This window comes from Pteronotus mesoamericanus, unplaced genomic scaffold (genome assembly GCF_021234165.1).
Source record: "Pteronotus mesoamericanus isolate MK-2021 breed Mesoamerican mustached bat unplaced genomic scaffold, CSHL_Meso_final contig_164, whole genome shotgun sequence".
Classification (NCBI taxonomy): Eukaryota; Metazoa; Chordata; class Mammalia; order Chiroptera; family Mormoopidae; genus Pteronotus; species Pteronotus mesoamericanus.
This window is the reverse complement of record NW_026555065.1, coordinates 21,898,573-21,914,058: the sequence shown is the minus strand read 5'-3', so window position 1 is coordinate 21,914,058 and position 15,486 is coordinate 21,898,573. Positions and strand designations below refer to the sequence as shown.

The 15,486-nt window shown below is 38.9% G+C and overlaps 1 protein-coding gene and 1 pseudogene across 1 annotated transcript; both read right to left on the bottom strand.

The window, feature by feature from the left end:
• Positions 1-1,024: 1,024 nt before the first annotated feature.
• LOC129064042 (ATP synthase subunit g, mitochondrial-like) lies at positions 1,025-1,464 on the bottom strand. The gene has a single exon (XM_054565112.1). It carries the CDS (start codon positions 1,440-1,442, stop codon positions 1,131-1,133), a length of 312 nt encoding a protein of 103 aa, XP_054421087.1. The 5' UTR covers positions 1,443-1,464; the 3' UTR covers positions 1,025-1,130.
• A 459-nt stretch (positions 1,465-1,923) lies between these two features.
• On the bottom strand, positions 1,924-4,652 carry LOC129062971 (keratin, type I cytoskeletal 18-like; annotated as a pseudogene).
• Positions 4,653-15,486: the final 10,834 nt, after the last annotated feature.

Sequence of the window (15,486 nt, the reverse complement as noted above, 5' to 3'; positions counted from 1 at the left end):
ATAAGATGTGGTCCTTATATGGGCTATTTAGAACTACAGCTTTTTGTGCATATGTCATATTGGTCCCTGATCATAGGGGGACCATTTCTCATACTGCATATTTTCTATACTTTCAAAGAAAGATGAGATTTAACCTATACTCTTGCAGGAGGATACCATCCTCATTCCTCTTTTCTTAGTAAATTGAAACTCCATTTTTCAGGTTCACACAGATTTTCAAAAAATCTATTCCTGGAAAAACAAAAATTTAAAATATTTAATTCCCATTGATGACAATAGAAAGTTTGTAAATAGATTAAAATACATTTAATATATAACAAAAGTGACATCTCAAAAATTGGTCTTTATAGGAATTGTGTTCAGATAAGCAAACAATCATTTTAAAAAATATAATAAAATTGAACCACAGACAGAAGTAATTCCAAATGGATCAGAGACATAAACATAAAAAATGAAACCATACAATTACTATAAGAAAACATGGATGAATTCCTTTCATCCTGGGTGTGAGAAGAGGCTGTCTTCTAACTCTGACCCAAAACCCAGAACTAATAAAAAAACTTTTTTAATTCAACTACAAGAACTTTAAAGATCTTTTCATGTCATGAAGCATCAGAAGTAAGTCAACATGACTAAGAAATATTTAGAATGTATTTCACAGATAAAGCAAATATCTTGAATATATTTTAAAACTCTTTAAAAATCAGAGGAAAAAAGAACAACAAACCCAATATAAAAATGGACAAAAAAATCAATACACCCAAAACATGGCTAAAATTAAAAAGACTGATAACATAAAATATTTATGAAGATATGGAGCAACCAGAACTCTCATACATTGTTGGTTGGAATGTAAAGTATTACACCCACATTTGAAAAAAAGATCTGAAAATATACCTACCCTTTATTTAGTAATTTGACTCTAGATATTTACCCAAGAGAAATAAAAGTCTATGTTCAGATCCCTTGCTTTTTCCAGCTTCTAAAGGCTGCCCATATCCCTTGGCTCTTGGCCCCCTTTTTTTTTTTTTTACTTTTTTTTTTTTAAATTCAAATACCATTCTGATTATTCATGGTCCAAGAACATTCAAATAATAAACCAAAAAGAAATGGATGTTAAAGATTGGTCTTCAAACATTATAGCCAATGATGCCATGCTTGCCTATGATCTCGCCAACGTAAAACCACATCCACACCTCAGTGGCCACCAAACCATTCAGCAGAGCTTCCTTAACTGTGAGCTGTTCAAAGCTACCAGTTTGAGCACTATTGACTATTTTTTTCAACCTCTGAATAGCTGTTGGGATCTCAGCAGGGGTTGGCGGAATCAGCTCAACCTTGGCATACTGCCAAAATGTGGCCAATCGAGGTTTAGAGTAAGTCACAGCAGCATTTACCAGCACTGGGGCCTTCTCTGCGAGGTTATGGACAAATTGGGCCATGGTTGCAGTATGGAAGTTCTGTGGCACTTGGCCCCCTTTTTTAATCTTCAAGTCAGCAGCACCACTGGGCCAAGTCCTCTGATCCACTCTTTCTCCTCCTTCTTCCACTTTTAGGGACTAATATGATTAGATTGTTTCTGTGTGGGTAACCCAGGATCCATATCTCCAGGTCCACACCCTTAATCACATCTGCAAAGCCTCTTTTGCCTTGTAAGGTAACATATTTGTACTTTCCAGGATATTACAAGGACATCTTGCATAGGGAAGAGAACATTATCCTGCCTACCACAGGGAAAGTTAAGAAAAGCTTCCAAGAAAAGGTAACACCTGAGTTCACTCTCAAATTTTCTTGCAACTTTTAATTTGCATTCATTATATTTTTCATTTATATGCTCTTGTTTTTGTTCATTTTTTCAATGATCTCTGAACTTTTTATTGGCCTCCTGTCCTCCCTTGAGTGGGTGCCGCACTTCTGCTGCCTTTAATCCTGCAGAACTTTGGTGTCATTGTCCTCAGACATCACATTCCTGTCCACAGTCCAGCTGGTGGTGAGCTTTTGAGTGGATTGTATGGAGTGACTGTTGTCAAGGCACTAACAAGATCGCAATCTTCCCCTTCTCCCAACAGGCAGTGGTAGGTGGTGGTCTCAGCCTCCAGCTTGACCTATATGTTCAGCAGGTCATCAGGGCCTCGTATTCCTAGGCCTGGTGCTGCCCTCTGACCGGGTCTGGGCCAGCTGTGACTCCAGGTGCAGGAGGATCCCATTGAGCTGTTCTATTTGTATGGCATAGTGTGTCTCCACCTCCCTCAGACTGTTCTCCAAACTGGTCTTCAGATTTCTCATAGACTCCAAGTGTATCTCCAAGGACTGGACAGTACATTTCAACTCCATGAGTGTCATCTCAGCAGCTCCTATCTCAGTGGCTCAGTGGCTTGCAAGGTGACCACTGTGGGGTCTCCTCAATCTGCTGGGACCAATCCTTAACTATTGAGTTGGCAAAAATTTGTGTGGATTTTTTTCCATAAAATAAAAGACACATTTTTCATCTTCACCAATAAATGTATTGATTTGCACATTTTGAGTATGCTGGCTATCTCCCAGGTGGTATAATGTTGATTGTTCTCAACTAATATCTCAATCTGATTGCTATTATTAAGGCAAGAGCTGGGGGACAGCTTTCTCCCAGACAGAAAAGTAAGCAGAGGCCATTGACCAAGGCAGGGATTTCATAGCAGCTCTACCTAATACATAGAAACGAACACAGGGAAGCTGCCAAAATGAGACAAAGAAAGATGGCCCAAATGAGAGAACAGATATAAACTCTAGAAAAAGAACTAAACAAAATGGAGATAAACAATCTATCAGATGCAGAGTTCAAAACACTTATTATAAGAATGCTCATGGAACTTAGTGAGGACCTCAACAGCATATAAAAGATCCAGTCAGAAACGAAGGATACACTAATTGAAATAAAGAACAATTTACAAGGAAACAACAGTAGAGTGGAAGAAGCCAAGAATCAAATCAATGATTTAGAGCATAAGGAAGAAATAAAACAACCAATCAGAACAACAAGAAGAAAAAATATATATTAAAAAAAAAACAAGGATAGTCTGAGCAGCCTCTGGGACAACTTCAAATGTTTGAACATTCACATCATAGGAGTGCCAGAAGGATGAGAGACAGAGCAAGACATTGGAAATCTATTTGGAAAAAAAAAGATTTTTCAAATGAAAAATGAAAGAAAACTTCCCTAATTAGATGAAAGAAACAGATATGCAAGTCCAGGAATCACAGGGTCCCAAACAAGATGGATAAAAAGAGGTCCATGCCAAGACACATCATAATTAAAATGCCAAAGGTTAAAGATAAAGAAAGAGTCTTAAAAGCAGCAAGAAAAAAGAAGTACGTTACCTATAAGGGAGCTCCCAGAAGACTGTCAGCTGATTTCTCAAAAGAAATTTTGCAGGTTAGAAGAGATGGGCAAGAAATACTCTAAGTCATGAAAAGCAGGGGCCTATAGCCAAGATTGCTCTACCCAGCAAAGATATCATTTAGAATTGAAGGGCAGATAAAGAGCTTTCCAGACAAAACAAAAACCAAAAAACAAAAAACCTAAAAGAGTTCATCATCATCTAGCCATTATTATAGAAAATATTAAGGGAACTTATTTAAGAGAGAGAAGATCAAAGCTATGAACAATAAAATGGCAATAACTACATATCTATCAACAATTGAATTGAAAAAACAAACTAAGCAAACAAGAAGAACAGAGACAGAATCATGGATACGAATAGCATTTTGATGGTTGCCAGATGGGAGGGAGTTTGGGGGAACAGGTGAAGAGATGAGGGGATTAAGAAGTACAAATAGGTAGTTACACAACAGCTATGGGGAGGTAAAGTACAGTATAGGAAACAGAGTAGCCAAAAAACTTATACACATGACTGATGGGCAAAAATAAGGTGTGGGGATTGCCTGAGGGAGTGGAGGGGGCTGAGTAGAGGGAGGCAACAGGGGAAAACTCAGGACAAGTGTAATAGCATAATCAATAAAATATAATTTTTTTAAATAAGAAGTACAAATAGGTAGTTACAGAATAGCCATGGAGATGTAAAGTACAGTATGGAAATGGAGTAGCCAAAGAACTTGCATGAATGATCCATGGGCATGAACAATGGCACGGGGATTGCCTGAGGGAGTGGGGGGTGCTGGGTGGAGAAGGGCAAAGGGGGAAAAATTAGGACAACTGTAATAGCATAATCAATAAAATATAATTTTAAAAATTCATCAATTTTGATGTTTTTTTTAATGCACACTGATATGACAGCTGTCACAATACAATCTAACAAAATTGTTTTAAATTAACTTAAAGACAACTTAGTGCTACAAGAGCCAGCTTACAGAAAACCGAACGAAATTTTTGGTCACAGGAATAGCTCCTGTTGGTTCTTCTGAGCCAGCTAATCATACTGGGCCTGGATGTCCTCCATGTTATTGCCAAAACCCTGAAGTTTGGGGGTGTCCAACTCCACGGTCAACTCAGAGTCGATAATTGGTTTTGGAGACCATTTACTTCTTTGTCCTGGCTCTTCTTCATGAAGGGCAGCTCCTCTTTGATAGCCTTGATCTGTCTCCAGCTGCAGCAGAGTTATACTGGTGTCATCAAAGACCTTTCGGAGCCCACTGATGTCACTCTCCACAGACATGCAAGCTTGTCTTATACTTGACTCTGGAGCCATCAGCAACAATCTCGGCATTGCAGATCTGCAGAACAGTATGGGCAATGTCCACAGAACTTGTAAAGATGTGAGGGCTCAGATCTTCAATGGTCTTGAAATAATGCACCCTGTCTCTGACCTGGAGTCCTTTCTTCTCCAAGTGTTCTCAGATTTTGCTCTCCAGTTTCCTATTATGAGCCTCCAGGCTTCCCACCCTCACCTTTTAGTAGGTCGGGGCATCATTCAGGGATTGCATAGCCCCCTTCGCGCTCTGGATGCCCCCTATGCCTGCCAGATCCCCAGCCATCCACACGGCCAGACTCCCGGATCCCTAGCTGTTCCAGACGCTGGTGGGACACACGGATCCCGGATCCCGAACCCCCAGAGCTTGCATAGACACTGGCTGCCCCACTGGTGGGCTGAACCTGGTGCCCCACTGGTGGACTGGACAACTACACAGGGCCGAGGATCCGGTAGTTTGCAGAAAGCTGGAGTGAGTATTGAAGCTCATGTGGTCCAAGTAAGAAGGCAAGAGGCCAAGACTCAGGTTCAAGCGGCAGTTGCTTCTGTTAAATTTTAAGCATCAATTATTTAATTTTATGTTAAAAGTTAGGGATTCCTATAAGAAATGGCTGTAAATCCCTATAGTTTGTATAATCTTTGCTAAGAATTATACTAAAAAATTTAAAAATTCAAATCAGGCTTATTTTGATGCTCCTTCAACTGTTGCTTTGACCTTATGCCATTTTATACATTGGACAGTAACTGTGCTGACCTTTTTCTAACTATAAAGCCCTGCTCTACAGGAGTAAATTTATTACCCTTTTCACAATGCCTAGTCTAAAGTCATGCACCACAATAATTAGAAAATGACAAGAATCCAGAAATAAATTAGGGGGCAATTGCAGATGCTCCCTACCTTTAAACTATACCAATTCATCTAAGTGTTAAGCCCTCATAGACCATAAAACTGAGTTCTAATATCTCCAAATCTGCAAGGAAGAACACAGAGCAAGAAAGCAATAGGGCAAGATAGGAACCTGGAAAAAAGTGAACATCAAAAAAGCAGATAGCGGGACAGGGTTCAGGAGAGACCATTAGATGAGGCAACTTGACCTGTATGAAAGCACTCCTGCCCGAGCTCAAGGCTCACTTTTCCATGTCCCTCGCTGCACTGTTTGCTCCTCCCCCAGTGCTCCTCCTGAAAGCATCTGAGAACAATTTGGTTTGGTCTCAACTGCCCCTCACCTATTCTTTTCTGACAGGAAAAATCCCGGTTCACTCTGACTAAAACTGTCAGAGGGAGAATTTGGCAGGCAATCTTCTTTATTTCTGATTTTGTTTGTTTGCGTATGTGCTTGTTTGTTTAATAGAAAATATATTCACATGGTTCAATATTCTAAAGGTACCATATATCATCCACACCAATGTAAAAACTGAAGTGAGAAGACTGATAGAAAAAATTGATTCCTGAGCCATGGCCACTGGCCCTGGGGCTCCCCTGTCACTTGACAAATTGCTTCTGAAAGGTAATGCCAAGAGGATTGAGGAGGAGCTGGAAGAGGAAGATGACAAGGAACTGGACGAGACCCTGTCAGAGAGACTTTGGGTCTGACGGGGATGTTTCCAGAGAAGATCTGGTCCACAGCTGAACCACTTTTGATCTCTCCCTCTTTGTGGCTCAAAAAAATGAACAGGTTTTCCAGGGCAGCCTTGTAGATTGAGACAACTTCCTTCATGATCTTGGTTTTCCTGCTTTGGGGACTGAGAAGTTGCAAATGGAGCAACAGCAGCAACTGCAGCAGCGGCAGATGCCCCTAAGGCCTCACGCGGGGCTGTCAGGAGGAGTGCTAGGGGCTCTCCCTTCACTTTCTGGGAAGGTTTAGATTGTTACTGCTATATTTGATCTGTCTTGGCAGGAGAAGTTTGAAAATTCAATAGTGTTTGAACTGCTGATTTTTTTTTTTTAAACTTGATTACATTGACCTATCTAAACCTGTTTGGGAGAATTTTCCCCATGCTGTCTCATGGAGAGACCCCCTTCTTGCAACTGTGCCTTCCAAGCTATCCTGACTTACTACTTCTGTCCTCACTGATACCAGCATGCAGCAATGCAGATGGTTACTTCAGGTCTGGCCATACCACATCTTTTGCTAAATTGACTCCCGACCAGAAGATCTGCTTAGTATCTCATTGTGGGGACCATTGATGAAGATGTACTCCTGGCCATTAACAACTATTTTGTTTTGACATGCACACTATATGAAATACAAAGTGCATTACAGCTGTCGTGTATAAGCAACCACTTGAACTTCTATGTATGTTGGAAAAGATGGAAGGCTGGGTGCAGCTTAAAGCACAGGATGGGGACAGTGGACGGAAGAGCAGGAGCTTACCACCGCTGCACGTTTTGGCTGTTGGACCTGTGTGTGTGTCTAAGAGAATAAGAAAAGTCAGTGCTAACTTTTGCATTTAAGTACTAAAAATGATTCCAACAGAAAAAAATTGATTCCCTTGAAATACGGTATTGGTGGAGAGCTCTACAGACAGATTCCATCAGAAAGACAAACAAGTGGGTCCTAAAGCAAATTAAGCCAGAAACATTGCTAGAGGCAAAAATGATAAAACTTAACAGATGTCCTATTTTGGTCATGAAGGCAAGGCTCCTTAGAAGCAACAATAATGCTGGGAAAAGTAGAAGGCAGCAGGAAAACAGGAAGACCAAATATAAGAGGGATTGACACCTTAAAAAAAAGCTGTAGGCATGAGTCTACAGGAGCTTGGCAGAGCTGTTGAGGTCAGGACATTGTGGACATTATTCATCCATAGGGTCTCCATGAGCTGGAGCTGACTCAATGGTGCATAATATATATGCACCAAAAAGGTGTATTGTAAAGAGTAAGCCTCCTTCCTGAAACATCAATGCGTGACAGAAAAATCTACTGGTTGCTTCCCACATATCCCAAAAAGGAGACCGGCCCATAACCCAGGCATGTGACCTCAGCAGGAATTGAGCCAACAGCCTTTCGGTTCACAGGTCAGTGCTCAATCCACTGAACCACACCAGCCAGGGTGATCATTATTTCTTTACACAAAGAGCAAGCAGCACATAATGCACTGTTTTGCAATATCCTTTTTTCATTAGTAATATTTTCTTCATAAAGATCTGCCTCATTCATTTTTAACGATTGTGTAATATTCATTTGGAAATAAGATTTTTTTTAAATAGACTCTTATTAGGAATAGTTTTAGATTTACAGAAGAGAAGGTAATGCAAAGGGTTCCCATATATCCTGTCTTCCAGTTTCTTCTATTATTAAAAGCTTACATTTATATGGTCTATTTGTTATAATTACTAAAATACTATTGATAAATTAGTTTATTCAGATTTCCTAAGTTTTTTTTAAATTCTCACTCAAGAATATATATTTACTGATTTGAGAGACAGAAGCATTGATGTGAGGGGAGAAACATCAATTGATTGCCTCCGGTATGTACCCCTACCAGGAATTGAACCCACAACCTAGGTATGTGCCCTGACTGGGAATCAAACCCAAAACCTTTTTGGTGTATAGGACGATGCTCCAACCAATTGAACCACATGGCCAGGGCCAGATTCCCTTAGTTTTTGCCTGGTATCTTTTTCTATTCTAAGATACCATCCAAAATACTGCATTACATTTACATGTCATGTTTCCTTAGGGTTCCCTTGGCTATGACAACCTTGTTTTTGATGACTTTGACAGTTTTCAGGAGTGCTGGTCATGTGCTTTGTAGGACGACCCTCTAGTGGAATTTGTCTTTTTTTTTTTTTAATTATTATTAGACTGGAGTTAAAGCTTTGGGGGAGGGAAAGCACATAAAGTGCCATTTTCATCACACCATATCAAGCATACATACTACCACCATGATTTATCACTAATGACATTGACCTTAATCACCTGGCTGAGGTTAGGGTTTGTCAGTTTTTTCCCTGTAAAGTTACTACCCTGCCCCTTTCATATTGTGAAGGAAGCCACTGTCTACAGTCCATATTGGAGTGGAGATAAAGTGAGAAATTTTAAGTACTTGTTAAAATTATTTTTAAAAATTGGCTCTAAGTCAGAGTATTGCTGGTTGCAAAGGAAGGGAAGAAAACTCCAGAAAAATAACTTGGAGCCATGTTTTAGAGGCTCTTAAATTTCACGAACTACTCAATGTTTTTGATTAAGCATGGCTACTGAGTAGCCACTGTATCAATTAGAGATATTACCAGATCTGTGCTTTAGGGAGATTAAATTTGTGACAGCCCTGCTGAGTTAATTCAAAAAAGTAAGAAACTAAAGACAGTAATATCAGCCAGGAGGCTGTTGCATTGTTCCGGCGAAGGCGTAAGAAGGGTCTGAGGTTGGGCATTGATAGTAACAGGGCAGGGTACAGTCTGCAGGAACAATCGATGAGACTTGGCAAGTTTGGCTGCTGATTTACTGTGGAAGGCAAAGTAAAAAATAATTTAGATGTCAAAACTGCCTGACTTGAAGAATGGTGGTAACTTTAACAGAAACGGAAGACAGGAAGAACTGGCTTGGATCTGAGGATGAGCTCAATTTTAGAGTCTGTGAGTTTGAAGATCCAGGAACACTACCAGGTAAAAAGTTGGACATGTAGACCTGAGGTCAAGGCTGGACACATAGATTTGAACATTTTTCAACCAGAGATGGAATCAAAGCTGGGAAATGCTAAGAGGGGCATTTACTAAGGATAAGGGGAGGGCTCAGGGCAAAAAGAGGGAAGACTGAGACCAAAGGAGGAAGAATAGTAGAAAGTGGCAGTTCTAGAGCTATTGAGGCTTTGGGTAAATGTAATACCTTAGTTACCTGATTTTGTCTTTTTGCTTAATTCAAATTTTCTGCTTTTATCACCTTTTCTTTTGTTTATAATGTCTTTTTTTTCTTTCCTAAATTGCTGATCAATGACCATATCAACGACTGCAATTTAGTTAACCAGTTCTGGAAGCTGGCCTAAAGAACTTGTTACCTGCTCTGACAGGGGCATGTTCATAAGAAAATAAGTTCTAGTAACTGATTTTGCATTCACTGAATTTCCTTATTTTCATTTTATAGTTTACATTGAATCCAATTGTTTTATTTGTTTCAAGTCCTTTTTGTTAACAGTTTGATAACATTTTTTAGTGGTTTCCTGCTTCCCTAAATGAAGTATCTATCCTAAAAATGCCTTGAAATATGTGCATATCTTCAGTAATTGGTTTACTAAAATCATATTTGATGTGGGCTAAATGGAGACAGATGTATTTTATCTTTTAAAAATCAGTTCTCTAATTCTGATCGCTACTTTCCTAGCTTAGATCACCACTTCTTATCCACATCATTTCAGGAGCCTTCTAATTCCAACGGTCCTCCTTTCAGTCTTTCCCAGTGACTTCATTTTTTCCATACGGTAGCCAGAGAGCTCTTTTTAAATGCAAATTTGACCACATTATTCATCTGTGAAGAAGTTCCTCACTGTCCCTCTTAGTGTCACTTACAAAGCTCTTTATGATCATTTCCCATTTTGCCATTAAACTGCCACACACTAATACTCCGGCCCATGCAGTAAGAGAAGGAAAAAAAGAATGAGGTGTAATTACTGAAAGGGAAGATTTTAAAAAAGTGTATTATCTATTTACACAGTACATTCTAGAAACATCTAAAGAAAAAGTATTAAAATTAATGAGACAGTGAGTTACTACTACACACACAACAGAATGGCTACAGTTAAAAAGACAAAATCAGGTGTAGACAACAATACGGAGAAAGTAGAACTTTGGAAAAACATTTGACAATTTCTTAAAAAGTTCAACATGACTCAGCCCTTCATATACAAAGTATATATATCACAAATACATATACAGATACAGATACACATACACATACAGGGTGTGGCAAAAGTAGGTTTATAGTTGTGAGTATGCTAAACACTGAGTTTATTCTTGTATTATTATTTACTAATTATCATATTATTTTCCACACAACCTACTTTTGCCCCATCCTGTACATACACATACACCATCTCCAAGAGAAATAAATGCATGTCTACAATAAAATATTTGTACAAAAATTCTTTATTCATAAATAGCCAAACATTAGAAATAACCCATATGTCTATCAACAAGGGAAGGGGCAAGCTTTTGTGTATTCATATACACTACTTAACAATAAAAGGGAATAACTTCTGGCTCATACAACAACATGGATGAATCTCACAGGCAAAAGAAGCTGGAATCAGAGTACATATTGTATGGTATTATGGATGTACATACTGGTGTGTGCACAAAGTGTGAACATTTTTGCAGTAGGTGTTAATGCTCACCAGAAAGTATGCATTGCAGAAGAGGTACTAAACAATCAAGTAGTCAGAGTAACTCAGACTTTAGAATCCTTTGGCAACTGACACAACAGGCACACCAATGGCGAGATGGAGGTCAATAATGGGCTCAGCAGCATGGACTTCCACTAAGACTCTTAGAGCTACTGTTGCCTTTGAATGTCCATCCTGTCAGCAACAGAATCCATCGCTCTATTGACAGGGCTCTGTTCTTCAAGGAGATCAACAAGCTAGTTGGTAGCAAGCTGACCACACTACAATGCTTCTATCCTAAAACAGTCAGTGCTTCATTCTCACAAGATTAGACATCTATTCAGGGTATGTGTTTGCCTTTTCTTCCCACAGAACTTCAGGTAGCACCACTGTCTGGGGGTTTAAAGAGTACCTATTTCACTAGCATGGAATCTCACACAACAGAGCATGCAATCAGGGAATCCACTTTCCCAGGTAGGTCGGTGCAGGAGTGGGATACACTGGTTGTATTATATACTGCACTTTTCAAGAGCAGCTGAGCTGATAAAATGTTGGAATGGCCTGTGGCAGGTGCAGTTGAAGTGTCAGCTTAGAGGCAATGTTTTGTGAGAATGGGTCCTATCCTCCAGGATTGCTTTGCACAGTTTCAGATTGCATGACAACATTTGCAGTAATTCACTACTATGCAAAGAGAAGGACTGCCTGTGTTGGGTTTCTATCTTCCACATCCTTGCCAATACATACAAATGAATTAGAAAACTTTATTTGCTGCTATGTTGCCAGTAGGAGAATACCTGGGGTTCAGGAACCAAGGAGTAGCTCTACTCGACATCATTCCCAATGACTCCCTGGAGGACTCTGTACTTCCCGTTTCTGCATCTCTGGACTTTTAAGGGTTAGAATTCATGGTCCCTGAGGGGCTCGCTCTTGCCAGGGGACAGAGCATGAGTCCTAACAACTACTAGCTGTGGCTGCAACCAGGGCCTTTTGGACTGCATGTAACCAGTGACTAGCAAGCAAGAGGAGTCACTTTGTCCGCAAAGATAATTTACACTGATCAGCGGAGGAGGTAAGGGCTGCTGTTAAAGAGCAGGGAGGAATGTGTGTGGAGCTTAGATGATATACTTCAGTACTCTGGTGCCCAGTTGTGACTGAATGGATTAGTGCAACTTGAGCTTTTCATGCTCCCAAAACTGTCCCAGTACCTGTTTACTATAGGACCCAACTAATGCACTGATCATGTTGTTTGGCTCTACTACATCTTTATTAATTTTTGTCCACAGTATCTATCTAGGTTTGGGAGATGTTTGTTAAAGTCCCCTTTATTAATGTTTTTCTTTATCCTGTAGTTTTGCCTGATGAAAGTCCTCAGTTTGCACAGTTCCTGAATGCAAGATTTTCAACTAGTGTGTTTTAATTCAAGTAGCATTAGTCCCTCAACAACACAGTTGAGATTTTGTTTACAATGGTAATTTAACTGAGAGTAATTGCATATATTGTGATCTTTGCAGCTAGTTCTTCAGTCTACAGATCACTAACAGATGCAGGTCAGGATCAGTGACCAATTATGTCACTTCTTTCAAAGTCTGTTGGTGATTGGACATTGCACATTGTTAATTCAGTTCAGAGACAGAGTGTCATTGTATTGTCTCCTGTATTCCAGCGATAAACCCATGTGACATTATACAAAAAAGGATAACTGATAGAGGGAATTAGCCAACAAAGATGTAAGTGCAGCAAAGAAACTGAAGTAATAATGCTGGAAGTGAAATTTGGGTCAACTGCAAATGTTACAGAAGAAATAGCTAACTGTGGAACCGTTGACACCACTGCTGTCTGAGAGACTCCAGATATGCAGGCAGAGAAACTTAGTGAAGACAAACTTACCAAAATAAGGAAGTCGTTATGATGAATGTCCCAGAAGAAATTACACTGGCAAAAACTTCACAGTCAAGAAACTCTTGGAAGAATTTCAGAGTATTGAAACACAAAGGATAGAATGTTGGAAGCTGATCCAAACTCAGAAGTATGACAATTTGCCAAGGCATAGAAAAGATGCTCATTCTGTATCCTAAGTTATACAAAGAGAAACAGGCAAGCACTCTGGACTATTTTTCTTGATAATTTAAAGAAAAAGCCATTTTAATTTTCAGTGTTTGTAATGTTATAAATTACATTGTGCTAAATAAACATTGGTTTTACTATTTTTATTTCCCTGTTTATTTGTAACTGACAATACATTTTAAACTTTGAAGGCCATGGAACAATAGTAATGTTTCCCATTCATTATTAAGATTGCTTTGCACAGCTTCAGCTTGCATGGCCTCATTTGCAGTAATACACTACTATGCAAAGTGAAGGACTGCCTGTGTTGGGTTTCTATTTTCCGCATTCTTGCCAGTACATTATTGTCTGTCTTTTTGATAATAGCTATCCTAGTTGGTAGGTGTGAAATTGCATCTCATTGTGGTTTGATTTGTGTTTTGCCAATGATTATTGATGTTGAGCATTTTCAATGTACTTATCAACTTGTACATCCTTTCTGGAGAAAAATCGATTTAAATCTTTTGCCATTTTAAAATTGGGTTGATTCTCTTTATTTTTCACCTGAATCTATTAGCTCATCTGATGTTTTATCTAAATAGGTTAAGGCCATTTAAATTGATCGATTGGTCTAAATTTTGTTATAGTTTCATTATGTAGTCTTTGCTGCCTTTCCTCCTTTTTGGTATTGTATTGTACAATAGTTCTAGTTGTAAACTTTGTACTAATATCTTTATGCAATACCCTTTGTACTCTCTTTAAATACTATCTATTGCTTTCCTAATATATGAGCAATTGTGAAATTGCTTCTTACTCGGCCCCTTCTTTCTCACTACTAATTTTATCCTACTGTCAAAATGCATACTTAAGTTTATATTTTTTTATTTTATACTTTTATTTATTTTTTATATTTTATTGATTATGCTATTACAGTTGTCCCATTTTTTTCCTCCCCTTTATTCCCCTCCACCCTGCACCATCCCACCCCTCAGCCTTTCCCCTCCTTTAGCTCATGTCCATGGGTTGTACATAAAAGTTCTTTGGCTTCTCCATTTCCTGTATTATTCTTAACCTCCCCCTGCCTATTTTGTACCTACTATTTATGATGCTTATTCCCTGTATCTTTCCCCCCTTTTTTCCCCTTCCCCCTCCCCTCTGATCTCCATTTCTATGATTCTGTGGCTGCTCTAGCTGTTTGCATGGTTGTTTTTTTTTTTAGGTTCAGTTGTTGATAGTTGCAAGTTTGTTGTCATTTTATTGTTCATAGTTTCTGATCTTCTTTTTCCTAAATAAGTCCCTTTAACATTTCATATAATAAGGGCTTGGTGATGACTAATTCCTTTTAACTTGACCTTATCTGGGAAGCACTTTATATGCCCTTCCATTCTAAGCGACAGCTTTGCTGGATAGAGTGATCTTGGGTGTAGTTCCTTGTGTTTCATGACTTTGAATACTTCTTGCCAGCCCCTTCTTTCCTGCAAGGTTTGTTTTGAGAAACCAGCTGACAGACTTAGGGGAACTCCTTTGTAGGTAACTGTCTCCTTTTCTCTTGCTGCTTTTAAGATTCTCTCATCTTTAATCTTGGGTAATGTAATTATGATGTGCCTCTGTGTGTGTTTTCTTGGGTCCAACTTCTTTACTAGGATAAGGATCCTAGTGATATCTCCCTGACAATTACATGATCCTTGTATTTTCATTTCCTTACCCCTAAACCCTTCCTTCACTGTCCTTAGTGTTACCCTCCTAGAATATTTTAAAATCTTAAAGCAAAGGCATTGCTTTAAAGCAATGGCTTAAAAAAAAACACAACCCTGCAGGTAACTTTTCCTTAGATGGAAGCTTATATAGAAACAATCTGCAATCACTGGGGTAAAAGAAAGCGCCAAATTTTAAGAGTCACAGTTTAGAAACAGAAGGAAATCACACTGAATAGCTTAATGCTCAATCCCAGGTGATTCCCATTTACGAGGGAGGGTGAAAGTAGAAATCTGTATTTTGTTAACACTCTTTAGGTGATTCTAATGCACAGTGATGTTTGAGAACCATTACATTAGACTTATGCTATCCAGTATAGAAGCCACTAGCCACACATGACTTAAATTAATTACAATTAAGTAAATTAAATACTCAGGCCTTTAACTGCACTGCCACATTTCAAATGTCAACAGGTGCACGGGGACAGTGACTACCACACTGGAGTGCAAATACAGAATATTTCCATCACTGCAGAGTTCTTCTGCATATAGTGCTGCTTTAGAGAGTTGTCTCCACATCCCAAAGGGATGCACAGACTTACTTGGAAAACATTTAAATAGAAATACTCTATCTTTCAACTTTTTAAAAAAATTTTCCATTTGTGGGCAATGTATTTAATGCATTAGTACACTATTCCATGATACAGAAATACAAAATGCATGTTTAAAAATTATTTACTGATGGAATG